The following is a 27,714-nucleotide window of genomic DNA, read 5'->3' on the forward strand; positions in this document are numbered from 1 at the left end:
CACCAGCATGCACAGCCTTTGTGTTTTCTTTCACTCACCTTGCCGAGGGTCTGTGAGTTGGCGAGACTCTCCGAGAGACGAGGGTAGGTATAGGAGCTGTATGGATGGGCCTGTGGAGGGTTCTTGAACGCCCCGCTGGCTGCATAGGGGACGTTTGGCTCCTGCAGCCCGGAGCCTGACCGGGATCGCTGCCTGATGGCCGGCGTTGGGCTGGTCTGGGTCACGTAGGAGCTCTTAGGTCGCTTTTCGTATTCGTCCCGCAGGCCGCCGTAACTCCACTCGCTGTCCGGGTAGTTGATCTGCTCGCTGTGCAGGGAGGCACGAGATGGCGTCCCGACGGAAGTGTCCCGGTAGTCCTGGCTGGACGAGCCACCCACCGACGCCCGGTAGTAGCCGCTGGAGCCCACTCCGCTCCCAACTGTGGAGGCCACCTCATCGGCCGAGCGCCCTTTGCTCTCCAGGTAGGTGTGGTAGTCCGGGGGAAGCTTGCCATAGTCTGATTTTTGCGGCATGGCGTCCGGGTAGAAGGGGCTGCGTATGGGGTGCGAGTGGCCATTCTGCTTGGTGAATCGATAGTGCCTCCCAACCGCCCAGTCGCCATCTATGGAGAAACTTGGCTTGCTGGGATCCAGAGAAAAGTCCCTGCTGGAAGTGTCAAGGTCACAGGAGTAGCGGGAGTAGTAGTGGTTGAAGCCGTTTTCCTCTGGAGCAGCTGGATGACCGCTGCCCGAGGGTTTGGAGCTGCTTCCGGCCTGATGGGGACCCGGTGGACTCTCTTTACGCAGGGAGTTGGATCGCGTTACCGAAATGTTGTCGAACTCCTCCAGCAGGCCGTTAATGGATGCATCTTTGGGCGGCCGGTTCCCTCGGACGATGGTCTACAAGAGGAACAAAAACATTTACGCTTAACATACAAGAGAGCCTGGTGGAGGACAGTCTGATGGAGGTAGCCCCGATACTGTGGGTTGCAGTACATTCAATTTCAGTTGAATCATTCTGGCTGAAAACTGAATGAGATGAATTGAAATTCCTGTTAAAAATTAACTTTCAGTGAAGTACAAACACGTAATTTCAGGCTGGAATTTCAATTCATGTGTATCAGGGCTTCGTGACAAGTATGAAATTAACCCTCTGAACCCTCAACAGTTTCTGGGCGGGTTTTTGCTCATTGTGGACTCTGTTTTTACTGCAATATAAAGTCCTGCACCTCTGTGGAAACAGCAAAACCATGACTAGTAGTGGAGAGAACTCAAATGGAATATAACAAAGGTATAATGCCTCAAATCATAAAATGATTGAGTATTTAATTTACCAAAAACTGTAGAAAAAAAACAGAAATAACATGTAAAACATTTTTGCATGTGCCCATAGGTGTTACAAATACTGGGGAGAAATATTAGCTTTACCTATGATAAATAATTTACTATTTCCATTTTTTAAATTTGTTTCCATACCTGTCTCTATTCTGTGTTAACACCGCCTGCAGTTCAACCAAGAACTGCCTATATTTCACTTTTTGTTGTAGCTGAGTCACTAATGCGCAAAATTTTTGTTTTTTGACACTGTCTGGTGAGAGTTAACGGTTTATTTTTGGGAAGTCTTTAAATGAAACTTGTAGAATAAAGTGATTCTTATGAAATATCACAATTTTATGCTTAGATTTGGGTACATTTTTTGGCCGATCAGTTGCTTAGGATTGCTGGAAAGTCTCTACAAACAGATGTTTCACCATCCTGGATGTGTCTTCCAACAACTTGCTGATAACACTATTTTAGAGCCACACTGCTTTAAATTTACTGCTCAGGTGTGTTTTATTTGCTCGTCAATCTCTTTAATTACTTACACAGCCTGCAGTTCAACCGAATAGTCCCTTACTTTTTGTCACATGATTGTTGGTCGCAGCTCAGGGAATCAGAGCTACTCAGTTAAGCCAAGGAGTGAAAAATCTTGTTTGTTTTCTATAATCAGGTGCAACTGTTCTATTTTTTGATGAATTTTTAAGTGAAACATGGAGAATTTTGTTGAAATATCACGATTTAAAGCTTAGATGTGGTTAAGTTTTTCACATTTAGTTCAAGGACGATTGCAAAGTTGGAAATCTGTAGATTCCTTCTGTTTTTACAGTTTTTGGCTCAGGTGATTGGTGCAATGTTGTCATTTCTCTTAAAGACCACCTGCCTTTCGAACCAAGCAGCAGGTTTCGGGGGTTCAGAGGGTTAAACATCACTTGCAGTAAATGAACGCCGGTATTTGTCTCTGAAAGAACAGCAGGCATTGATCTGCACAACCACTAGTTGTTGTGAGCCGGGATGCATGAAGATAAATGCTGGGAGACCTCAGATGTTAAAAGGAAACCGGTGGTGGATTGAGCGAGCTAATTCCTGCCCCATTTCCCTCGCAGCAGATTAGCTTCATTTTCAGTGGGCTGATCAGGAAGCATTAATAGTCGTGGAGTTTGGTTTTTCCGTGCTCGTGAGCACACCAACATGCGCTTTGGTGAGGAAGACGAATGAACACACATGCTCACATCTGCTTCAAAGCAAAGGCAGCTTTAACATCAGGGGTGCTGCTTATCCCCTCCTACCTTGTGTTAAGCCCTTTACATGGCTGTGTCGTGAGTCATGGTGCTACAGCGGCACTTCTTCAACTACAATCTGTGTGCATGTGTGCGGTTTGTGCAGCGTGGACGGCGAGGCTTCCAAAAATTCACAGGAGCGACGGCAAAAAACCGGACGCGCACCTTTTATCTGCCACTTGCAGGAAACACAGCGCGTTAGAACAAAGGAAACATGTTGCGTGACTGCTGAGCGCTGAGAGGATTTATTTGAATTTCAAACTCTTACATAATCTATGCGCGAGCTATTTGTGATGATCAAACACATCTGACTGTACTGCAGCGGTGTTTCCTTGAGTTACAGACTCTGTGTACATCAGGTATCAAATCCGTGCAAGTCAGAGCTCAGCTGGTTGTAAATCTTTACTTCCTTTTACATCCTTGGTGCACTTCATGTATTTATCCATCATACTTTAGGTATTTGCACCACTAAAAATGACCTACAATCTGTGTTTCTAGATTATATCTGCTTTATTTTTGGACATTAACCTTACAAGTGGCTGTCCTCTTTCGCCTGTTTCAGCATTTTAAGCTTTTGTTCCTTTACACATTGATTTTACAACTTTTATAGTCTCTCTATATTTATATTTCATATTGTCTATCATATTTTTATATCATCAGTCTGCACCTAATTTGTTGCTGCCTCCCTGACAACACGTACAGCACTTCAGCCATCTCAAATTGTTCTTAAATGTGCTATTAAAATAAAATTTGATTTAAAAATGTGTTGTCTCATGTGACTGTTAAACACATGTCAAAATCTTATTCCCAAAGATTATATTTTTAAATATAAAATGAACCAGTTTCATAACGCTGTAGCAATAATAAGTTGAAGATGAACTTTTCTACAGCACGTATGTTCCAAAGGGACAGTTTTTTGATCCCCACTGCATCAGTTTTACATTATAAACGTATATTAGATATGTAGCTTCCAGGTTGACTCATTTATTGGTTGGTAAGTAAAGCTGTAACAAGTCAATTAATCTAACAGCTGCCAACTATTAACTGGTTTAAGGGAAAATTCTCGCATTCCACCTTCTAAAATTTAAATATTTTCAGATTTATTTCATCTTCTGTGACAGTAATCTGAATATTTTTGGATTGTGGACAAAACAGGACGTCATCTTGGGCTTTGGGAAACACTGATTTTTAACAGTTTTCCGACACTGCAGTGAAAGTGTGTGTGTGTCAGCTGATTCCTTCAAAATGAATCTCAAGACTGATTTAAACGGTAAAAACTAACGAACCACAACTTCTACAATTCTTTTCTAGTGTCACGTCAGAGCTTAGAACTTGATGTTAACTGCAGCCTACCGACGCTGTTAGCATGTATAATTGTTAGTCACTTCCATCGCCGTGTTTGTTGAACTCTTGTCACATCAGCAGGTTCTCGGAGCCCCTGACAGCGCTCACGCCTCGCTGTCCGTCACACAGCTGTCATACTTGTCTCTGCTGTGGTTTGTCCGTGTCACATGTGCTGAGGCAGAAAACCCGGAATAACCATCAACTCTCGGCAGCGTTGTGCTGGCACAGGGATACATCAAGACGCCTTCTACCTGCAAACTGCCGCTGCAGACCGACTCCCCTCCTGTCAGCTCGTTCATCTACGAGCTAGACGAGGCTACAAACGCACTTCTTAATCTGTTCCTGCCTCTTTGTTTTGAAGTGAAGGTGGAGTATGCAATTCTAATTCAAAACAGTTTTTCTCAAATTCAGTGAGTATATCCGGTTTACCAGCTGCCTGCTTGAAAACAAATCTGCTGTTTGTACTCAGTCTTTGTTCTCTAACTGGGAAAAAGAGGCTCCGACTGATTCACACAACCCAATAAAAACCTGTCCTGTTCATGTTTGGGCTCAGGCAGCAAGGAGGACGGTAAATATTGCACATGTTGACTATCTCAATATGCTGACTAGCTAATTATCAACAATCTTTCTCCAGACTCCATCCCTAAAGTTCCTTTCCAGTCGCTGATTTAACCCCCCAAAAAACTTGTAATGGAAAAATACTGCACCTGCATGAAGAATGTCAAAGCAAGTTTCACTAAGTTTCATTGAAGCTGAGTGGAAAGGTTACAGGCCCAATGAGAAGAAATGTGTTCTCATAACATCAAGGTAAAAGATTAGTGATCGTACATGGGAAGAAGAAGTTGTTCATGGGAAGAAGATTATAGGGAACACAGACTTGTTGCATCCCATGTCTTTAGACTTCTTGATGTCTGATCCAATGAGTTTAGTCTTCTAATAATGTCTGTGGATGAGTGCACCCTGTAGCCCCAGCTGTTGTTTTTCAAGCATGGGATTGTTATACTACCATTGGAGTAAAGACCACGCCTGTACATGTATAAGAATACTATGCTGCCTGCACTCATGTGTACTCTCCTGCAGACTGCTTGCATTCTGTATGACCTGTACCTTCAAAGCTTTGAATAAAACAAGATAAAGACAACTCGGACTACTGGACTTTATTAAGATCATAGAAAATTTCCACAACAAACTCATCTCTGTGTATGAAAGCTACACATTTAGAAGATTTCTTCCATGAAAATAATGTCTTCCTGTCGTAGATGTAACTCTACATGGTTGCTGGCTCTAGAACGTGCAGCTCTATGAAGTCTTTGCCTCTCTTACTGCAGCTTAAGCACACCAGCTCACCTACAACTCACTTAGTGCTACACAATGGCAAGTTCTAATATTGGAGTAATTCAGCCCAGAAAGCTCCAGTCTGCCAGCCGACAGGATTGGTTCTTTAGATCAGTAACGTGAAACCAAAGAGTCTGTTTTTAAAGCTGTCATGAGTCCACTGTAGTTTTAAGGTGCTCAAGTGTGTCTTCCAGCAAACAAAAAAAAACTCCTATACATGTATGTTTACAAGGTGAAAACTAGTTTTTCATGAGAGCAGGTCTTTAACTGCTTGTCCCTGTGAATCAGTGCAAACTTGTGTCAGGGTGCATTAAATGCAATACTTCCTGACACTGGACGCTTGATGGCCGCACGACTCTGCAGTGTCATAACTGACAGGCGCTCTTTAATCGATGCAGGAGTCAAGACACAAACATGGGCAGCAGCTGATTGGATGCTTCACTCGGAGGCTGCCCGCTGCTGGATTCCAAACCAGGCCAACATAAGCCATGCAGCTGCTGAATCCGTCTTCATTTTAGCAGTTAACTCTAAAGTTCTCAGAAGTTTCCAGAGGCATCGGACCACGCGCTACACTTCTCATTTACAACAAGTAGCCAAGACTTTAACGCTATGCAAATGAAGATGGTGCAACTCGGCACCATGTCTTTCGAAAAGCAGCTCAACTTTCATAGACAATGAAGTGCTAAAATACTCTTTCAGCAAAAAAAAAACTAGCAAATCACACAGACCTCACCACAACATTGAGACCACCTGCACTAATATTGTGTAGCTCTGTTGCAGTATAAATAAAGGTGGTGTGGCACCGGGACACTAGTAGCGGATCATTTGAGTTATTTGGTTTGCAGGATGGTGCTTCAGTGGATCAGTTTTGCTGCAGTGCATCCTGTAAATATGTGAATTTGTAGTTTTGGAGGCAAGTTGGGCTCCTGGTCGTGGTCCTCGAGCTGTTTCTGAGCAGTTGATTTCAGATAGCGGTCTGGACTGATGTTTTGGTGGGTGCTACATGTCAAAGGAACCTCCACATGAATGCAGGAGTCAAGGGTTTCCAGCAATATACTGCATTATTCACCTGTCATTGGTTTTAATGTTGTGGCTGGCCGCTGCAGCTACCTATGAGATCATGTAGCAGGCAGCTTCTCGCTCGGTGTCATTATTGAAATAAAGGCATGAATAAATTGTGCACATTTCCATGGTAACTGCCATTTTCATGTTCCACAATGACAGTTTGTAACTTGCACCTGATAGTTTTCCTTCTTTTTTTTTTGTTTCTGCTGTACTCAACCTTCATTCTGAAAGAAATCTCTCTCCACAAGCCTCCACTATTACTAACAGCGTTCCTTTCACACATCACCTCTCCCTTCTATTTCGCTACACCTCCCTCCTCCTCCTCCTCCCTCCTTAACACTCCGCTTGTTCTCCTCTGTTTGAAAGCTATGGGCTGTTTGGTGCCGTGAACTGGAACCCAAGGTGAAACGGCCTATAAAAGCAGCGAGTGAAATCTGGCTGGAAAGCCGAGGCTGCGGGACGGACGCTCTTTTAAAGCATCGCTGAAAGGAAATCTATCTCGCTTTGGACAGATGTTGCAGTACACAGAGCAGGCTTGAGCTCACATAAAAAATAAAAAAATCACAAGACACACTCATGAATAAAGTCACATGGGTTTGCTCTTCATGTTCATTTTCCTTTTTCAGACTCTCACAAGCCACGATATCACCTTCCCAGCACAACTATCTGAATATGTCCACTGCAGAGATGTCGCACAATATAAAAAGCTAGACGTTTTTTTTTTGACAAATCATTCAATTTCCACAACTTCACATTTGTAGCTCAACTAAAAGCACAAAAACAGACAGCGATGTAAATTTGATCCGTGCATCGTTTCTGTGTGTTTTCGCTCATGCCACGATGCCCAGTGAGGTCTATATGTCACACAGAGCACTAAAGATAACTATCTGGAAGCATTATTTACTCTCTGAAGGTCGCCTCTGTGTTGCGGAAGATTTCTAAAGACTCGGCACGGATCTGTGTGTAAAAATGAGGCTTTGTGCACAGTTCACCACCTAATAACGCAGCTAGTGATCGAACAGGAGAGATTCAACGTGTGAAAGTTCACAAAACACTTTTAATATTTTGCAAAAGTATCAAAGTGTTATCTGTGATGGATTGTCAGAATGAGTGCAAGATGGTTTATAATACTCAATTCCAGGCAGTTTCTAAGTCTTTGTTGCTCCTCCTTGCTTATTTTTACTCAGCAAAGGCTCATTTTTCAATTCCTGCACCTCTATGGATAACTTAAGAGTATCTTTAGTGCAGTAAAATATAAATGCAATGTCATTAGTCATTAAAAAAAAGTGATTATTTTACCAAAACAGAAAACACCTCGAATTAACATGTACAACTTTTTAAAAAGTTGTTAGATGTTATATACTAGAAAAAAAAGAAAAACAATGGAGTCTCTACATGCTACAGATATTTAATATTTGCATTTTTAATTTGTTTCTATACTTGTCTACTATCTGCTCCATGTGAACAAAGCCTGCAGTTCAGCCGAAGTGTCTGAATTTTTTGTCAGATGACCGTGGGTCGCAGCTGAGTCACTAATGACCTCCCAGTTGTGTCGAGTAGTGCAGAATTTTTAGTTTTTTACAGAATCTGGATAAAGCAGACAATGCAGTTTTGGCACATTTTATAAATAATAATAATAATATAATAAACTTTATTTATGGAGTGCATTTAAAAACAAATGTTACAAAGTGCTTTCCAATAAAAATAAATAAAAATAAGATAAAAGTAGAAAGCATACAGATAGAACAAGAAGCTATAAACATAAAGCTCTCCGATAAAAATGTGTTTTAAGAAGTGACTTAAAAGAGAGCACAGAATCAGTCGACCTGATTTTCAGATGAGACCAGCAGTATTAAAAAATTCTAAAAATCGATCTTCTAGATTTGGTAAATGTTCCCAATGGATCTGCATGTCAGAGATGAACAGGCCGAGGATGTTTGAAAATTTTTAATCTGATGATTTTTTCTGTTTTTACACTTTCTAGGTCTGGTAAATCGTGTAATTTTGGTGATTTTTAAAAATATAAGATGTCTTTCAAACCAAGCCAGCAGGTTTTGGGGTTTAAAGGAAGTTGCTGCCTTCATCCATCACAGAGATATTATTACAATTCTACAGTTTCATTTAGCAGATGCTTTAATCCAAGGCGACGTACATCTGAGAGCAGATACGACACAAGCAAGGATCTGGTCAGAAGAAAACCATCTAGATAAGATGATAATAGAGCAAATTAAAGTGTGACAGGGCGTTGATGCCAATAGCAGGCCGTGTGGGAGGTAGTAGGATATTATTGTTGTTTTATTTTTTGTTTGTTTGTTTTCAAATGTGTTCACTGAAGAGCTGGTCTTAAAGACTGAGAGGGAGTCAGCAGATTGAACAGAGTTTGGTAGCTCGTTCCACCATCGGGGAACCACAGAGGAGAAGAGTCCAGCTATCGACCTCCGGCCCTGTTGTGGTGGTTCTATCAGGAGGTTTTGTTGGTCGAGCGTAGTGATCAGGAGGGAGCGTAGACCTGAATGAGAGAGGTAGCAGGGAGCTGTTCTCGCTGTGGTTTTGTAAGCGAGTGTCAGGGTTTTGAATTTAACGCAACTGGAATATTAAAAACATGAGTTTCAATCGTGTGACTTCCAGAGGGTTGAAAATAAGTTGATATCAATAAAAACCGCTCGCAGGCTGCTGCACTCATTAGAATTACTGTCAGGCGACGAGCTTGTGAATGGGGCCCTTTGTGCTAAAATGAGGCCGAGTCGCATCGCGTTACGCTGCGTGGACGTTGGTGATTCAGAACTAATTCGATTGGCGTACAACAGTAGGGAGCGTCGGCTATCTCATAAAACATCATCATCTCCGTTCGCTTCATAATCAATAAGACTGTGTCAGGGAGCGTGACAGGTACAGAGGCTGGAGAGAGTCGAGGCGGCGGATGAAGCCGAGGAGGTGACGAGGGCGCAGAGGCGAGCGGGAGACAAGGTTAATTGTGTGCCAAATCACTGTCAAACGCTCGGCATCAAGCCTGGAAATCTTCCCATTAATTTGAATTAGGGGGCTGATACTGGCCTCCGCGCACCCCTCCTCTCCTCCTCCGCCTCCTCCCCCGTCTTCCCCCCTGTCCTTACAGCTCGGTGAGCCTTGTGCACGGGTCGTGTTCGGCGGCGGCTCTGACAGCAGCCATATTTCACCAGCGTGCGGCGTTGGCCTGTCCTCTAGTGATAAGCTGTAATAGATCTACTCTGTTCGACTCGCCGCGGCCGGCTCAAGGTAAGCACAGGAGAGAGGAGGGAGACGGGAGGAAATTAAAGCAGAAGGAAGGAGCAGGAGAGGGAGAAGAAAATGAGGACGAGCGCGTGAAGACGATACAGTAGAATAAGAAAGGTGGGAATGGGAATCCCTGGCTCCCAAAAACGAGGCTCCTGTCGACTGGATTCTCTTATTTGCTGCAGTTTGCTTGTGTTGTGTCACAAATACAGTCCAAGTTAACATGACTTCTCCATTTATTTTACTGCTTTATTGTTGTTTCTTTCCAGACAAACAGTCATATATGTTAGATTTGGCAAATCTGGTCACTGTGGTAACCCAGAAAATGGAGGAGCAGCTTCAAAAGCATCATATTTGAACCTAAACTTAACCTCACAATCTCTTTGCCTAAACCTAAGTAAGCTTCTAACGTGTAGTTAGTGTTGAGAAAGTGGCGTAGAAATGAAAACTGACAGTAAACAACGACTAAGAACTAAACTTAATGGTAAGAATAATGGTTCTAGAAAGGACCTGAGTTCTGTACTGACTTATGACTCCATCCTTACTGCTCTAAAAAGCCATTAAACTTACTTCCACTGCTTAATAAAATTTAGAGCTGCAAGATAAAAAACATAATTTTCTGATTTAGTTCATCTTTTAAGTTGCAAACATAATTTAAATGGGTTGAGTTTGACATAATAATGTTATTGTGTGTAATTTAAAGTGTGGGAAATTGTCTTAACAGCTATAAAAAATAACATGAAATATCTGTAAAATAATTGGAATTCGCTAATTGAAATACAATAAAAGAGTATGTTTATGTCCAAACATTGAAAAAAAAAAAACTACTTAAAAAAAATACTGAGGACATTATGTACAGGTTTGTCTTTTTTTGTTGGTGTAAATTAATATTTTGTTCTGTAAGTTCACTACATATTATCTGTAGTTTAAAAGGGGAAATCAGTGAAATAATAGTTTCAAAAAATGGTTTACAGTTTTTCTAATTTTATTTCATATGACGCCAAATTTCTGCACAATAAAAATGGTTCCATAGATTTAAATATAATAAAAAATAATAATAAAAAAATAGTAATAGTGTAATATTTTAAAATCAAACATATAATATTTCTTAAAAAATTCACATTTTTGTTGTGGATATTATTTACAGTTTTGTACAGTTATTTTTCTTATAGTTAACAATTAAATTAAACTAATACATTTATCTGTGATTTACGTCATATTATCTGGTATTTGTCAAAATGGGGAAAATCTGTAAAATAACAGTTTGAAAAATCTTTTTTTTTTTTAAATTCACTACTTAATATATATCCCCTTTATTTCAAATAACGATAAATATCTGCATATCTTTTTTTTATTGGTTTACCTTTTGGTGAGAAAATTCGATTTTAGTTGTATAGGACGGGTTTTTGGGAGACATGAGAAGATGAAATGTGGAAAAACCAAAAACCAACGAGGATGGAAAGTCAACAGAAAAGCAGGAGAAGAAACTGAGAAGCAGCTGTGAAGAGTCGGAGGAAGCTGAGGATGGAGAAGCAGCAGCGGAGGGAGTTGAGTGTCGTAGAAAGGGAGCCATGAAAAATGAGGCTCGTTGGGAGATAAGGGGGGATTAACCTTGCTGGTAATGAAGGGAGGGAGTGATGGGAGGATGGAGGCTGTGGAGAGGCTCAGATAATTAATGAGCTTGCCCTTCCTGTGACTCCTCGCTGGAACCCTGGTTTGGAGGCTTCGCTTCACTGGACGGCAGAGTCCCGGGACGACCGAGGAGGAGGAAGAGGAGGAGGAGGAGGAAGAGGAGCAGCATCCCAGCTCCTCTGCACCGCCGTTCGTTTCATTCATTTAACGCTGATTTCATGGCGACAGACGCAGCATCAACACGATGCATCGCAGCATTTATAGCTGCTGCTAATCGCCAACATCCGTCCAGAGGAGGACGGTTTCATTTAAGTCCAGAGCCGCTGAATAAGCAGATATCGAGATAGCTGCACTTTGAAAGCAAGTGAAGTGAAATCACCGATATTTATAGAGCTCATTTAACACAACAGACATGCAGCCAAAGTGTTTTCTGATGGAAAAAATCTGATTACAAAATTACCTCATTAAGGTTAAAACTCTGCAATATCACAAACTTCACAAACGTAAATGACTGATGTTAATATCAACGTTAAGTCCCTGTAATAATATTAAGAATATAAATTTACTTGATTAATTCTAATATCTGGGTTAAAACCACACAATATTATTTGCTATACAGTTTTAAATAAAAAATAAGGTTAAACCAAAGTGCTTCACAATAAAACAAAACTCAAGTTACACAAATATTTTTTTAAAACAATATTAGAAATAATAATTAAATAGTTAAGTTTTTGTTGTTGTTTTTGTAAGTAACTATAATATTAAATATATATATATATATATATATATATATATATACTATACAAATAATGTATACTGATTACCTGGTTAACTTCAAAACGTCTGCAGAATTCAAGCGAATTTTGTCGATTTCTTCGTTTTAGCTCCACAAAAGCCTTCAGTAAGTGCTGAAAACGTCTGCTAAGTTTTAAATAAGTTAAAACCTTTTCAGACGTGCTGAGTGAAATGAAGTCGGGCTAAATGTGTTTCTATTTCTTGACATCTTTGAGGTGATGTTTAAATTGTGATTTAAAGCTCGCTATGCTGCCAAAAAAGAAGGTTTTCTTAGTCGCTACAAGGAATGCGAGGCATGTTTTTAAAAATGTGGCACTTGGTTTCGCCACACACAGATTCATAGGAAAAAAATAGAAAGTATCTGTGATCTGGAGGTTGTGCTTGAATAGTTGTTTTTTTTCTGGACCCAGAACTATCGAAGTAGAAGTTATGCTGAGGACAAGTGCTTCCTGTCTCATCTTCCTTAGCGTCACATACACTGGACCATCCTTTACCAAAGGAACGGAGGTAACACCGTCCCACAATTCCTTGCAACAGCAACATTAAAAGCGATGCACCATCCACTGCTGCATGGTGCTTTGAGTTGGATGTTTTCAGCGCTGCGCTGCTTCACATCTCTGCCTGACCTCATGATGTTTCCCATCAAGGTCAAGAAAAAGAGTTTAGTAGAAGACTTGAGTCCCCCAGTTGGCGAGCGCGACGTCGGCCAGTTAGCGCATCATGACGTCAGCAGGATGAGCTCCTATATAGTCATATGAACTCTTTGCCGCTGATGTTTACCCAAAGTCACGTCTTGGTGGCAAAACAGGGCATCCCAGACCTCCCTCTCCACAAAACGTTTTCCTGTTCCTCCTGGTGGATCCCCATGCCAGATGAGTTATGCAACCCCTCCGGCGAATTCTCGGTCTACCCCGGCGTCCCCTGCCAGTTGGACGTCCCCCGGAAAAAACCTCCAAAGCGAGACGCCCGGGAGACGTCCAAATCATACGCCAGAACAACCACAGCTGCCTCCTTTCAAAGACGAGGAGCAGAGACTCGACTCGAGCCCTTCATCGTATCTTTGAGGCTGATGCCTGCCACTCCACGAAGGAAGCCGTACGGATACAACTCGAGGCAACAGCTACTTTTGCCAAACCAACAATCTAAACACAAGCAGCAACCACAGAGGCTGAACAATGAAGCCAACGTGGAAGGAAATACCAGGAGTGTTGCACCTTATTTCTATTTCTTAGATCAGCATGATTGAATAAAGTGTCTATCTATCTATCTATCTATCTATCTATCTATCTATCTATCTATCTATCTATCTATCTATCTATCTATAAACTGCAGTTCCTCGACTGTCCACTTGAGGCTTCCCCAACAGTGAGTCGATCGCCATAGACCTCCATGTTAAAATGTCCAACTTTATACCAGAAATAAACCTGTTTAGAGTCTGGTGCAAGAACAGTTTTGGTCTCTAGAGATAATTTACCTGTTCATGACATCTGTACAGGGGGTGAATTTTTATATAACTCTCAAATTTAAATTGCATTAAGTCCTCAGCTCCATTCAACAGCAGCAGGAAACCTATGCAGCTATTCCAACCACTTCATTAAATGCAAGGATGCAAGTTTTTTGTTGTTTTTTTTTTAATCCAGTAGTTTACAAGTTGATCAACTATTTTAGCTGCAAACAACATTTTGACGTGTTGGATTGATGTCACAACTACTTTCATTTAATACTCACAAATATGCATGAGTGGATTTAAAACATAATTCAAGTTGATGAAATTAGCTCGATAACTTCATCTTGATCAGTTCCCTCCACTTTAAGATGATAGTGGACGCTGTTTTTGCACAAATGTTCCAACAATCTGCACCTTAACTGTATATATGCGTAAATATGTTGAGGTTTTTTGTTGTTTTTTTAGAGGTTGATCTGTTTTTTTACTTTGATATTTACTTATCTATGACCCTTTATGTATCTCTTTTATCTTTATATTACTCTTATTGTATTTCTGTGTTTATTCTTGGGCGGGAAACGTGCATGTAACGAAAATGAACTTCACCTCGGGGATAAATAAAGTATTTCTGATTCTGATTCTGACTACCGGACAGTCACACTGGAGCATCTTAATTGTTGAAATTTGTCAACTTAAAAACTAGAGTTCATAGATATAGTCACTAAATTCGTAACACTTAAAGAAAACATTTTGAATGCCAGTGGAAACAACCTAGTTTTACAAATATGTCAAATTAAACCTTGTGTTTATGCTTCCTATCATTCAGGTGGTAATTAAAGACAGAGGAGAAGCTAATTAACCCGACCTAGAAGTTGTCATAACGATGCAAAGTGTTGCATTTATTGTTTTTGTTGAGCCTAAATATGATTTTTTAGAGTGTATGGGGGGGAAGTCATGGAGGGTTTGTTCATCTTTATGCACAAAATCCAAAGATTTTCTCCTTCTACTCTGGATTTGTTGGTATTTTATAGATGACTGATGAATCCTAACACTCGATATGTTGCATTAAAGTCCAGGTTTCAGTGTAAATGCACCTGCAACACTCCCAGCGTCTCTTCCTGCTTCACAAAAACGCACACGAGCTGCAGCAGAGCGTCGCCTACTCAGCACACCCACTCCCAAATCCGAGGCCCGCCACGACACGAACCACATCTGAATCACGTTCTCTTTTCTTTTTTTTAGACTCGGATGTGTTTGCTGACACGACGTGAACAGAATCCTCCTTCCACTCCTCAACACTCTGCTGCTCTCTCTCCTTCCTTTGTGTGTTAAATCTCTGTGAATCACGACTGCAGGAAGCGAGCATGCGTGGGTATTTAGGCGCTCACTTCTTCTTCTTCTACTGCTGCTGCTGCTGCTGCTGTTCCTGAAGTGCAGTATCGTTCTGCATCGGTGACCAATTTGTGAACAGAAGCTTATTCACTGCTGTCTGAGGAAGATAATATCAAAGAGCCCTTGAGACGGCAGATAAAGAGACTCCTCGCGACTCTCCTTCGAGTGCGTCGAGGAGGACTGAACGACCTACAGCGCTGATTAATGAATGATCAAATGAAGCACGGCGGCTGATGCACAAAGAGCGGAGATACTGTTTGTAGAAAATCATTGTTTCTTGGTGGTGATAAAATAAAAAAAAAAACAACAACAGCTCAGTTTTTTAGTCTGATGTGGATGACATCATGCAGGACAATGTAAGAACAATGCAGGAACCCACAGTAGATTAAAGCAGATAATCTCTCACGGTTCAGGTAAGTGCTGACTTTAAATGGTTCTTATCCTACAGCGCCCTCTGCTGGATGGAAGCTGTAACAACAGCTCAAGCCAAAAAGCTATTTATTACTCCCAGAAGTAAACAAAAAAAATCAAACATTTAACCTGAAAACTCTTGTGGAGGAGCTGCGTCTAGGAATGCCTGTTTTTTTTTTTTTTTTGGACATGATCTGGTGTTTTTGATAAATTTTAGAAAAAGACACTGATGATTTTGATTAAATATTTTGATTTTAGGTTGGACTCGGTTACTTTTCCTGACAGAAAACGTCACACATTGCCACAGTTTTCAGCATATTACTATAAAAACAAGACATTAATAATCCATAAAGCCTTTTTGTGTCACGAAACTTGTCTGATTATATTATATATTTATGCAATTTGAACAGCAAACTGCTCCAAAACTTGATCTGGAATTATTAAGAGGGGAATACATTCAGTAAGACATTTATTTTTGAGTTTCTACACTAAACTCTGGTCCACACATACATGTGATTTGACTTTTAAACAGATTTTAAAGAAAAGAAAGGTGACAAAAACAAAACACTCAAAAAGTTTTGGGTGTAATTTAAGAGTAAAAAAGTGATTTTTATGGTCATTTCAGGATTCTCACATGAGAGTAATTTCTAGAAAAAGAAAAAAAAAACACTTTCAGGTTGTCTGTTTAAGCTTCTGAACCTCGAGCAGTTTCTGGTCTTTGTTTTATTTTATTTAGTTTTATTTTATTGCTCCACTGTGGAAACAGCACAACTATGACAACTCTGAACATTTTTTGTGCAGTAATACAAATCATCAAAAATTTAAAATAAGATTTTTTTAAGCGCTGGACAAAAGGGATATTGACATTTAGCATTTTTACAACCTCTACAAACGTTTTCACCTCTACAGAGACGTTTCATCATGCTGAATGTATCCTCCAACAACTTGCTCCTCTGTTTGCTCTTTTTAAGCCATGCTGCATTTATCTTATTGATCCAGTGTGTTTTATTTTCCTTTCTGTCTCGTTTGTCGCCTCCTCTCTGCTCTGCCTGCAGTTCACCTTTGACACTGTCAGTCACAGCTGAGTCACTCGTGGCTTCTCAGATGCATTGATTAGTTCAGAATTATTTGTTTTTCTTACAGGATCTGGTGTTTTTGGCACATTTTAGAATGATTTTTGATTAAATATCGTGCTTTTAAGCTTGGACTTGGTCACTTTTCTTGCACATCACCCACAATAACCGGCTGTTTCAGTTTTATTTTCAATTTCTGGCTCTGACAAATGGTGTAATTTAAACTTTTTAAAAAAATATTAACCTGTATTTTACGGTGGTGATGGGTTTTGGAATTCAGACATCTTCATTGTACATGAACATATTTTTAGGATATAAAAGGATCTGCACACTTTTAGTTAAAAAAGTGATTTAATTCTCTTTTTAAACCATCTATCTGAAGGCAATGTAAAATCAAAATGTCACCTTTAGAAAGAAGGCTTTCAAAGAGGATCACATGCGCATAGTTTCTTAAAATTTGGTGCAACGAAGACGCAAAACGAGGTCGACAGATTAAGTTTAGCTAGTTGTGGTGAGAAGAATACTGTCTTTATTCCGACAACTACAACACTTTCCATTTCTCTTCAGTCAGATTTACACTATTTCACACTTCGGTATCAGTTTCTTTACAGAAAACAAACAGGAACAGGTCACGTTTTAGGCTGAAGAATATTTGCAGGAAAGTCATTAGATTTCAGTTATTTTGACATCAACAAACAGCAGAATAAACCAAAGAACGCCTCAGCGTTTAGTTTGCAGCTCTTGTGGAGAAGCGGGAGGCGTCTGCTGCCCTCTGCTGGTCCGACTCTGCGCTTCACATCTTGAACATTAACTGTGAATTACACAGCTGTGAATAAAAATGATGTGGATGTTAATTTCCCCGATAAAGGGACAAAGTACAGCGCAGCTTCTGGTAATAAGCTTCCCCAAGGCTCATATCTCGTATCTCGGTTATTAATTAGAGCGACTAATCCCGACCTCAGCCGAACGTGACCTCGGTCTCGGGCTGACAGGTCGACCCACCTGTGTTATTCGACGGAGGATTTCACCTGGCGGTTTCGCTGAGTTCTTGACACGCCATTAAACAGACGACAGGCAAGGTCTCAGCACAAACATGAACGGGATTATTCAAGGAGCGGCTTTTTGGAGCGTTTTTTTTCCCCCTCTCGTGATTAATAGGCTCCGAGCTGACCTGTTTCCTCAGGCCATCGCGCTGCCTGTTACTTACAGGAGCTAATAACCGTCATCTCATCCAGCCGAGGACGAGACGCCGCCGCTGGAGCTTTCATTTAATAAGTGGATAGCATCACACTGAAAACACTACGCCGCTAAACATGAGCACACCTGCAGGTAGAACTAAGCAGAAAGGATAAAGCATTTAAAACACAGACTATAAAGAAGATCAAGAGTGTTCGCTGTGGTTGAAGTTCTCAACTTAGGGGGACACAGCGGCAGACTTTTTGGGTCCAAACTTTAACTGATGAGTCAAAAAACGGTGATTCTTTTTTATAAAGAAGCTAAAAGCAACTCTGACAACAGTGGTGGTGTAAAATAGGAACTACAACTGTCAAAAATTGCAGCCAACACCTGCAGCATGGAGGAGGTCAGGGTGGCAGAGGGTAGGCGAGAGTGTTTCAGATGTAGATCGAGTTGAGTTTATTCTTATTTAACAGTGACGATGCAGATTAAAGTAAATATATGCTCTCGTCTGACCAAACTCTGATTGATCAGAGAACCACCTGTGTGAGTTTTGTAGGACGAGAAAGTGCCGCATCAGCAGCCTTCCAGGATTAATTAATCATTTTTGGCAGTGGGAGGCTCGGGATTCGAACTCACGACCTCCGCATTGACCAGGTGAGCTATAGCGGCGCCGGGAGCGTTGCATTTTCACAATTAGGAGCTTCTCAAACCTCACAGAGACTACTACATCCCACTTATTTAACCCAAACTAACTGACAACACGTTCAAGAAGTCATCGGTGAAGCTGCTTTTTGTTGAGTGTAAACAGCGGTTTGTGTGTCACGGCTCAACATCATCTAAAAACAGCAGCTAACTTGTCCGTCTTCTATTCCTCAACAGTTCTTGTGCTGTTGGTGCAGTTTCAGAAATCTCGTGAACGAGGGCCGGAGCATGCTGCTCTGCTCTGAGTTTACATTTAAGCATAAAACAACCTGGTTACAATGATTTAATATGCTGCAAATATTAGACTTTTATGTTGTTTTAGAATTCATTTAAGCAGATTTTCTTCCCCCCGCAAGTAACTGATTGGTCATTTTACATCTGAAAATAAAAATAACCAGCAGTTTGAAGCGCTTATAGAGCCTGTGTTTGTAGTTTTTCATATGTCAGCAGGGTGCGTGTAAAGACTCTTGTGCCTCTCGTGGCCTTCAGAAGGATTAATGCACACATGTATTGTCTGTATGGCGGAGCTTAAAGAGCGGCGTTTATGTGTTAATGCTGCCGCTGGAGGCCGACTCGACCTGCTGCAGCAGAAAGTCGGCGGCTCTGTTTTCCTGCCTCGGATCCCCCTCCACAGCTCCCAGCGTGACCCAGTGACCTCTGACCTCGGCTAGCGGCTCCGTGAGTCACTCAGGGTGCGCGGAGGCAGGAATGATTTCCAGCAAACTGGATTAGCGGTGGAGGCATAATGAAATACAAACATACAGTCTGAGCAAATCCTCTGACCTTAAGCATATTAGTGCACTAAAGCCTGGACACCCTACTTTTTCTTTTATCCATTCCTCTAAGCACCGGCAGATTTAGGCTGATCAGAAGCAGAACATTTCTAGTAAATATAATAAGAAGATAATCAATAAACTGAGCCTTTTTTTTAAGTGGTCGACCTTTAGAAAGTTTCCAAGTGCCGCAAACTTTCTGATCTGAGAAGAGGCAGAGAGCAAGAAGAAGAAGACGACGAGGAGGAGGGGATCAATTTGATGTCCCACAGTTATCTTCTTGTCAAGTCGCAGACAGATAAACAGACAGCTGCCCGCTATAGATTAATTACACAGCAGCGCTCATTAATCTGAGCCCCGTCAGCCAGTTATAGTCCGAACCGCCCTCATGCACCGCTCAGCTCAGCTCCCCTCTCCTCTCATTAGATCGCTCTCCTCTTGTCTTTTCTCAGCTCGTTTCTATTCCACTCCCGTCGCTTTTACTCCGCACACACACACAAACTGCATTTTACATTCACAAGCAGAAAAGTCGCTATTAAAAGAAGTTTAAAAATGTCACCTTTGCACAATGCTGATAACCAAAAGTTTGCACGCTAACACACTAAACTAACAGAATGAGCAGATTATTGTGGACGTGTTAGCATTCTGCTGCTAGCTGGCTCAAGAGCTCTAACAGTACATTTAATTTACACAAATCGTGCAATTTATTCTGGTCGCTCTTTGTTGTGTTTCAAGTGTCACATTAGCTGCTCCTAATTTACATAAAGTTGAAGTTTTTTTGCAAATCATGTGCATCCAACTCCTTAACACAGATTCGGACCTCAACATCATCCTCCTGGTTTATCAATGATCACACTGGACAACAATGAGCTCACTACAAAGTGGTGGAGGAGCTCACTGCCGGCCCCAATTATGGGAATTACATGCACCCACAGCGGGTCATTTAATAGGCAGATAACATCCAAACTGGGTGGAAATGTAGACCGGTTCAACGGCTGCACGGTTGATTTCCCGCCTAAAGTGTTTGCACATTTCAGTGAATTATTTCTGTAATGTAAGTTAAATGTTCAGCACCTCTGTGGCCCATCAGTTAGTGAATCAGCCTGTGATTCAATGAAAACAGCAGATTTCATGTCGTAAGGATCAAAATTCACGACTTGGTGTTTGCTCATAGTGCCATTTCTGCAGTATGTTGGAAAAACTGGCATTCTGCGATATCTATATGAAAACATACAGGACTTGTCACCAGACGACTTGAATCGCTCTGTTTGAAAACAGTCAGTCTAGAATGGTTGTGATGATTTAGTATGGGACTGTAGCTGAAAAAGGCCGTTTGGATCCTTCCTCATGTGCGGTAACACCAGCGAAAGCATCCAAAATAGCTCTTTGCTTTGGATGACATTCAGATCTGGCTTTGCACTCGTCACACGGAGCTTCTCGGCGCTGATTTAAATGGTCAAACAAATGAGTTGTGTTTCATCGTGTGGCTGCAAGACGCTGCAGACGTAACACCTGTTCTTGTTCAGCATCATCCTTTCTGTAGACAAAACACTTCCATGCAACTGATGCTGCACTTCTTTCAGCAACCAAATCTTCCGTTTTAGTGTTGCTCATCTGTTTCCTGCTCGGTTTGATGTGCACATGTGGAGTCTGCATGTCGGCAAACTCCAGGACTTATGAATAAAGTTGATATAACAATCCAAGGAGTCTTAAACAGAAGTAAATAATGTTCAGTCTGAATTATCTTGTGTAGATTAGTGGTGGAAAATAAGAACTGTTGTATCAAGCAGCCAAAAAAGTTGCAGCATGATGTGTTTAAGTTAATTTGCGTTGTCTTTGTTAGAGTGTTGTTGCTGAATTAATATTATTCTGCAGTATTCGTTACAATAATGTTCTTTAAGAAATCACGCAACTTTCGGCACAAACTGCTGGAATCTCTGTTTTAAAGTCACTCTGAAATTTAAAGAATCCAGTCAAACTCATGTAGCATTTAAACTAAACCATCCATCCATCCATTGTCTATACACCGCTTTATCCTCACTAGGGTCATGGGGGGCTGGAGTCTATCCCAGCTGACTCAGGGTGAAGGCAGGGGACACCCTGGACAGGTAACCAGTCTATCACAGGGCTACACTTAGAGACAGACAACCAAGCACACTCACATTCACACCTACGGACAATTTACAATCACCAATTAACCTCAACATGTTTCTGGACTGTGTGGGAGGAAGCCGGAGAACCCGGAGAGAACCCACACTGCATGGGGAGAACATGGAGACTCCACGTAGGGTGTCCTCACCGGGACGTGAACCGGCGACCTTCTAGCTGCGAGGTGACGGCGCTAACCACTGATCCACCTTGCAGCTTCAAACCAAACCAACAATGATGAACTTTCTAACCTGTAATGAAGTTAAAAATATGAGGAAATCAACTTAACTGGCTATTATTATGTAAAGAAACTGATTCATGATGTGACATAGAGGTTTCACATTTTGCACATTGTGTATTTTTACAGTACAGACTTTCTACTGGACACTTTCTAATTTTGCACATTCACATATTACAAATGTTTTTTATAACCTATAATGTACTGAACATTGCATTTTAATACTTCTTTGAATAGCTTTTGTGCTGAAAATGTTTTATGTTCGGTGTCTGAAGTTAATTGTTGCTGCTGTGACAAAACAAATTCCTGCAAAAGATCAATAAAGTATTTATCTAATCAGATGTGGTACAATTAAATGGTAATAAATATTAGTAATGTAAGACTCTACTCCCTTTATTAACTGCATCTGTAATAGATGGATTACATCTAGTGTTTGCACCGTGAGTTGCAGTTTGCACTTTGGCCACACGAGGATACTCCAAGTCCAGACATTCGAATCCCGTCAGACCACAAGCAAAGCAGCTGACCGAGAAACTATGCAAATAATGTTGTGTGTTCAAGAAGATTAGGATTTTTAAAAGTCACTCCACAGTTTCCTCATCAAGAAACTGGGGAGGCACTTTAAATCCACCACAAACTTGCAGCTTCTGAAGTACGCCACACCAGTTATTTCACTGTTTTCCCTCCCGCAACAATCCCTCCCTGTTTAAAATTCACAGTCTAAATGTCCTTCCAAAAAAAAAACCCACATTCAGACACTGAGGGATGGTTGTTAGCCAGGACATTTTGAGCCGCCCTGGCAAACTGCAGCGCACGTCGCCGAAAGCCAAAATTCCCCTGCCGACTGCGGCTCTGAAGCCTCCGTGAGAGGTGATTTGCAGAGTGTGACTGTGAATGGCAGCGGCGCGAGAAGACAAAGTGAGAAAGCCGAGGAGGAGAAGGAGAAGGAGAAGGAGGAGGAGGAGGAGGAGGAGAAGGAGGAGGAAGGAACGAGAGAGAGGTCTAAATCAATGCCATCCACTTCAGCTCAGTGCCAAGAAAGACAGATGCTCTCTCTATCTGTGTGAGGGCGCGCAGACACACATCAATCAGCAGTTATTTTCCCTTCAAGTCTATTTCTGCTTTGACCAATTTAATCCCAGATCAATGTAAGACGCGGTGTAATACATACCGAGTCAAAATCAAATTAAACTCCAAATTAAACGCATATTGATCACAGCGTCCAACTTTCTTTTGGAAGTTGAACGAACGCCACGGTCGTTGTGCACGACGGATGCGGTTTGGCAGATCTGGAGCAGAGAAATCCTGCACTGTACGTGTGCACGCGTATCTACGTACAGTCATTCCTGCACAATAGCCGTCAGAGACAAATCCTTTACTCTGCATTCTTTTAAATCTCCACCAATAAAGCAAAAGACGGTCAGATGGCAGACTCGCAAACAAAAGAACATCACAAAAGAACATCACACATTTTTTACTCCTCGTGGGCTCAGTTTTTTGTTTTTTTCTCTCTCTCTGCAACATAAAGTCCTGCACCTCTACGGAAACAGAACAAGCACGACTAGAAGTAGAGAGAAACTCAGGAATATCTTCTGTGCAGTTCTTACGGGAAACATCAAAATAAACAGACACATTTTTCAAGTGCAAAAAAGAAAAAAAAAATACAGGATGCTACAGATATCAACTCTAGAAAGATCCGACAACTTTCTCCTGTGTATACCATTTTTGAGCCGTGCTGCATTTATTCTACTGATTCAGCTTTGTTTTATTTGACTCTAGTCTCTCTGTTTTGTTTCCATACTTGTCTCTTTTCTATTTTGTATAAACACAGCCTGTAGTTCAACCGAAAAGTCGGTGGAAGTGACTGTATACAGCTGAGTAACATGTGGCTTCTCAATTGCTTTCAAGAGCAGCAAATTTTTATTTTTTTTGCAGAATCAGGTGCAAAAGGTTTATTATTAGCAAACTGAGACACCCAGAATAATGAAATATCACAATTTTAAGCTTAGATTTGATTAATTCTACTCATGTAAGGTCTTCAGAAAGCTGGAAATGCAAAGATTTTTCCAGTTTTTACAGTTTCTGTGTGAAAAATGCTGTAAATAGGGAGATTTTTTTCAAAATAAAACATGACTTTTGGGGTTTAAAGGGTTACATCTTCATCCAGACTTCCAAAGGGGGCCATGTTAAGAGATTCTGGACTTGTTCCACATCCAAGCACTTGTCTAGACCTCAATCATTCCCAGTCTGGACACTCGGCTGCCTTGGCGCTCGCCCAATATCATTAATACACTCTGCAATAAAACGCCTCCTCAAATTAGCCGCTCTCTACGTGCACATGTCAGAACCGTAATAGCCTGCTTCCCCATTCAATAAAGTCACAGGTTTGCATTTCTACCCCTGCAGCAAGGACTGGGTGACCCTGTTAAGTCAGAAACTCTATCTCTCCGAGCTGTGTTTCTATATGTACACGTACAGCAAACCCAGCAGAGCTACAAAAATAACCGCCGTGCGGGGCTCAGCGCACAAACCTGCAGAAACATGAGAAAACAACCTGCAGTCTGAGCAGCCATAATTCATGGCATGTCAGAGTTTAGCGGTGAAAACGCGACAAAAATAGACGCACGTTTTTAAAAACACAGCCACGTGCGACCTTTTAAACGTGTGGTCTCAGCGAAAAGTGGCCGAATGGAAGCCGTTTGAGTCTCACCTGCACCTCGGCTGTTTGTTTTGCCTGGAGCTGCTGCTGCTGCTGCTGCTGCTTCGAGCTCGCAGACCTGTTGCACAGACAAATGTGCAAAGCCAGCATACCAGCATGCAGCCTTGGCTCACCAGAAGTAGAAAGAGCTGGACTGCCCACCTGTAACTGTTTAAGAATCGTCTGCGCCTGCGGGTCGAACACCTCCTCAGGCTTCATCGTTCCTGCTGCTGCTGCTGCCGCCGCCGGCCTCCCCGACTCCCTCAACCCCTCGCTCCTCCTGTGATCTGAAGCTCCTCGCCCCCCCGCCATGACCAGTGGCTCTGCCCGGCTGCAGCTGCATGGATTGCAGCGAGTCTGGCTCTGAAACTGACCTCTCGGAGACTTAATGATCGAGTTTCCCCCCCCTGTGTCAGCCGCCAATAAGCTGGTGGGGGAAGGTGGGCGGCTGAGCTCTGCTGCTATCACTGACCCACTGATATTTACAGTAGTGGAACATGTGGCCGCCGTCACATGCCTGCGCGAGTCACCGCTTTGTGTAAAAAAAATTCTGCATCATTTGGGCCTCAAATTCGCTGTTAAATAACCTCTACTGTGGGTGCATTCTGTTGCATATTTCCCGATGTACCGCTGTGATGTAATGTCGAGGTATTTTCAGGGAAGCTATAATGGGTTCGACAGCAGCGGGATGTTCAGGAACCTAAAATATCTCCAGAGTTCTCTCCACCTACACTACCTACAGCATATGTAACCCACAGCAGAAATGCAAGAAGAAGTTTAGGCACAAACTCTGGAGGGAGGCAGCAGTCATTTAGGGAGACGTCAGAAACCGGAGGAGAGGATGACAAACAGGCTGAGGGGCAGAGACGTAAGAATATTACCTCCTCATTGCATGACAACTACATTTTGTGCATCCGATTTGGGACTTAACCTGCAAGTCTTCATTACAGGAAATATCATTTTGCACGGATCTTATTCATACAAATGGGCTTCCATTAGTGTGGCATGGGAAAAAAAATCAATGATTCACAGCAGACAGGTTGTAATCTCATGTCAACACGGTTTCCTTCTTAACCCTATAAACCCCCGAGATGCTTTTTGGCTCTGGTCACTAGTTTTTTTTTTCTCACTGTGGGTTCATTTTTCACTGCAGTATAAAATCCTGCACCTCTATGGAAACAGAACAACCATGATTAGAAGGAGAGAGAATTTAAAAATGTCTTCTGTGCAGTAAGATAAAGTTAGATAAATGCTAAAAGAGTGGTTACCTTCTGGAAAACGGCTCAGAGTCCCAGATTTAAAAATTCATTTGTTCCGGCTTCGATTAGGCCATGTTTTGGACTCATGATATTAATTTTTATTCTGCTTTTACCTGCCGTATGTATGTATTTATTGTATCTATTAACTGTGTTTTCCCTGTTTGTGTGTGCTTGTGTTGGCTGCAGCATGGCTAAATAGCCCAGGACAAATTTCCCACACCTGAGACAACAAAGTTAATCTTGATCTTGAAAAACAAATCATAAAAGTTAAATTTATTTAGTTATTTAACTTAACTACAAATTGAAAAAAAACTGGAAAACAGGGAATATTTTTTCTCAGTGCTTGCAGCTGTTACCAGCACAAAAAATGAAGCTGTACATAGTGTGAATATTTACATTTTACAACCTTTACAAACGACTTGTTTTCACTCAGCTCTGCACATAAACTCCAGAAAGACGTTTCACTGCGCTGAATGTGTCCTCCAACAACATGCTCCTCTGTAGACCATTTTTGATCCATGCAACATTTATTTCATTGATCAAATACGTTTAGTTTGATCTCAAAATCTCAGATTTGTGTCCATGCCACACTGCCTGCAGCTCAACCGAACAATCACAGCATTTTTGACTGTTGGTCGCTGCTTAGTGAGTAGCTTCTTCTCATTTGAGCTGAGGAGCGCAGAATTTCTATTTTTTAGAATATTTTTTTTGGAACAGGATCTGGTGTAGATGGTTTCCATCCATCCATTATCTATACACCGTTTAATCCTCACTGGGGTCATGGTGGGCTGGAGTCTATCCCAGCTGACTCAGGGTGAAGGCAGGTTCACCTGGACAGGTAACCAGTCTATCACAGGGCTACACTTAGAGACAGACAACCAAGCACACTCACATTCACACCTACGGACAATTTAGAATCACCAATTAACCTCAGCATGTTTTTGGACTGTGTGGGAGGAAGCCGGAGAACCCGGAGAGAACCCACGCTGCATGGGGAGAACATGCAAACTCCACGCAGAAAGATTTCGGTGCCCCCACCGGGACGCGAACCGGCGACCTTCTTGCTGCGAGGCAACAGTGCTAACCCACTGCTCCACCCTGCAGCCCTGTAGATGGTTTATTATTGGCAATTTATTTCAATGAGACATGTAGAATGACATCACATGATTAGTTCAAGGACCGTCTGAGAGTTGAAAATTCAACACTACTTTCTGTTTTTCAGCTACTGCCTCTTAAAAATTAAGTAATTTTTTATTTTTTAAAGATGCAACCCACCAGTGAGGTTCAGAGGGTTAAACAACATCATCACTTTCTTAATTTGTGCCGACACGAGCCTTGATGCCGCTCTCTTGATCTTAACTATGACTAAGAAAGCCGTCTGAGATGTAGGTGCATAATCTAAATACCTGCTTTAAACAGCGCCGTCTGCATTCCTTCAAACGTCTCCATTCATCTTTTAGCCCTTTTCTGATTCATCTGTGGGAAACCTGCGAATCAACTCGAGCCATTAAACCACATTAGCTCTCCGCCCACGTGGCATTAGAGTGAAACGAATATGAGGCCGTACCGTAAGTGTCAGACTGCACATAATTCAGGCTGAAAATGAACTACCTCAGGTGAAAACACAGAGCGCTCTAATGTTCATTTAATCTTTAGATAATAAGCAGTCGGCGCCGTTGCTGCATTCGCTGTCGGACAACGGGAGAAGTAATAATTCACGTATCGGCGGAAACATTTGATTCGAGCCTCATCTGGGACGGGAGCGTGTAATTTTAAGATGACAGGAGTATTAAAAGCGAGATATCCACCTTAAAACACGAGGCGCATACGTTACTGCAATCCCTCCTGGCTCACTTATTATCAGTGAATGGGAACATCTCTCCTCTAAAGCTACGGCAGAATTAAGAGGAATAAGCTCTAAGCTGGTTTCAGGAATCATGATGGTTTGGTCCTCCATGAAATCCTCACTGGGGTTTTTTATTTTATTTTTTTTCTGTCTCTCTGATTTGCTGATGCTGATGCCTCCAGGGCGCTTTGATAAAACTCCTGATCAAAACAAAGTGCTTCATTTACTGAAAGCCTGCACTAAAGAGAATGCTGCTTTTTTAAAATGCTTTTGCATGTGTTCTGATGATATTTAGCTTTAAAGGTGAAATCAGCAATTCTATGTTTTGTCAGATTCAGTGAATACCTCCTCATGGTGTGCCAGATCACCGTTATGTGTGAGAAAAATCCAGTGCAGCTTGGACTGATGTGCACGTCGTTATTCCAGCGTATGCTCGTGCACGGGAAGGGAAAGGAAGCAATGGGAGTGAGAGGGAAGGTAAATCTCACACATGCTAATTAGCTAAATATGCTAACTAGCTCACATAGACTGCATAAAAGATGGACGTAGCAAC

At 41.7% G+C, this 27,714-nt stretch overlaps 1 protein-coding gene across 1 annotated transcript in view; it reads right to left on the bottom strand.

Annotated features, from left to right (window-relative positions):
* Positions 1 to 38: 38 nt before the first annotated feature.
* LOC103373761 (serine/threonine-protein kinase PAK 7-like) overlaps positions 39 to 27,714 on the bottom strand; it is a gene marked incomplete at its 3' end in the record, with an annotated part of 48,234 nt that continues 20,558 nt past the window's right edge. Inside the window, exon 4 of the mRNA XM_008303736.1 lies at positions 39 to 878. Coding sequence (XP_008301958.1) covers positions 39 to 878 — 840 coding nt within the window. The remainder of the gene's footprint in view (positions 879 to 27,714) is intronic.

Source organism: Stegastes partitus, unplaced genomic scaffold, assembly GCF_000690725.1.
Source record: "Stegastes partitus isolate 25-593 unplaced genomic scaffold, Stegastes_partitus-1.0.2 Scaffold2059, whole genome shotgun sequence".
Lineage (NCBI taxonomy): Eukaryota > Metazoa > Chordata > Actinopteri > Pomacentridae > Stegastes > Stegastes partitus.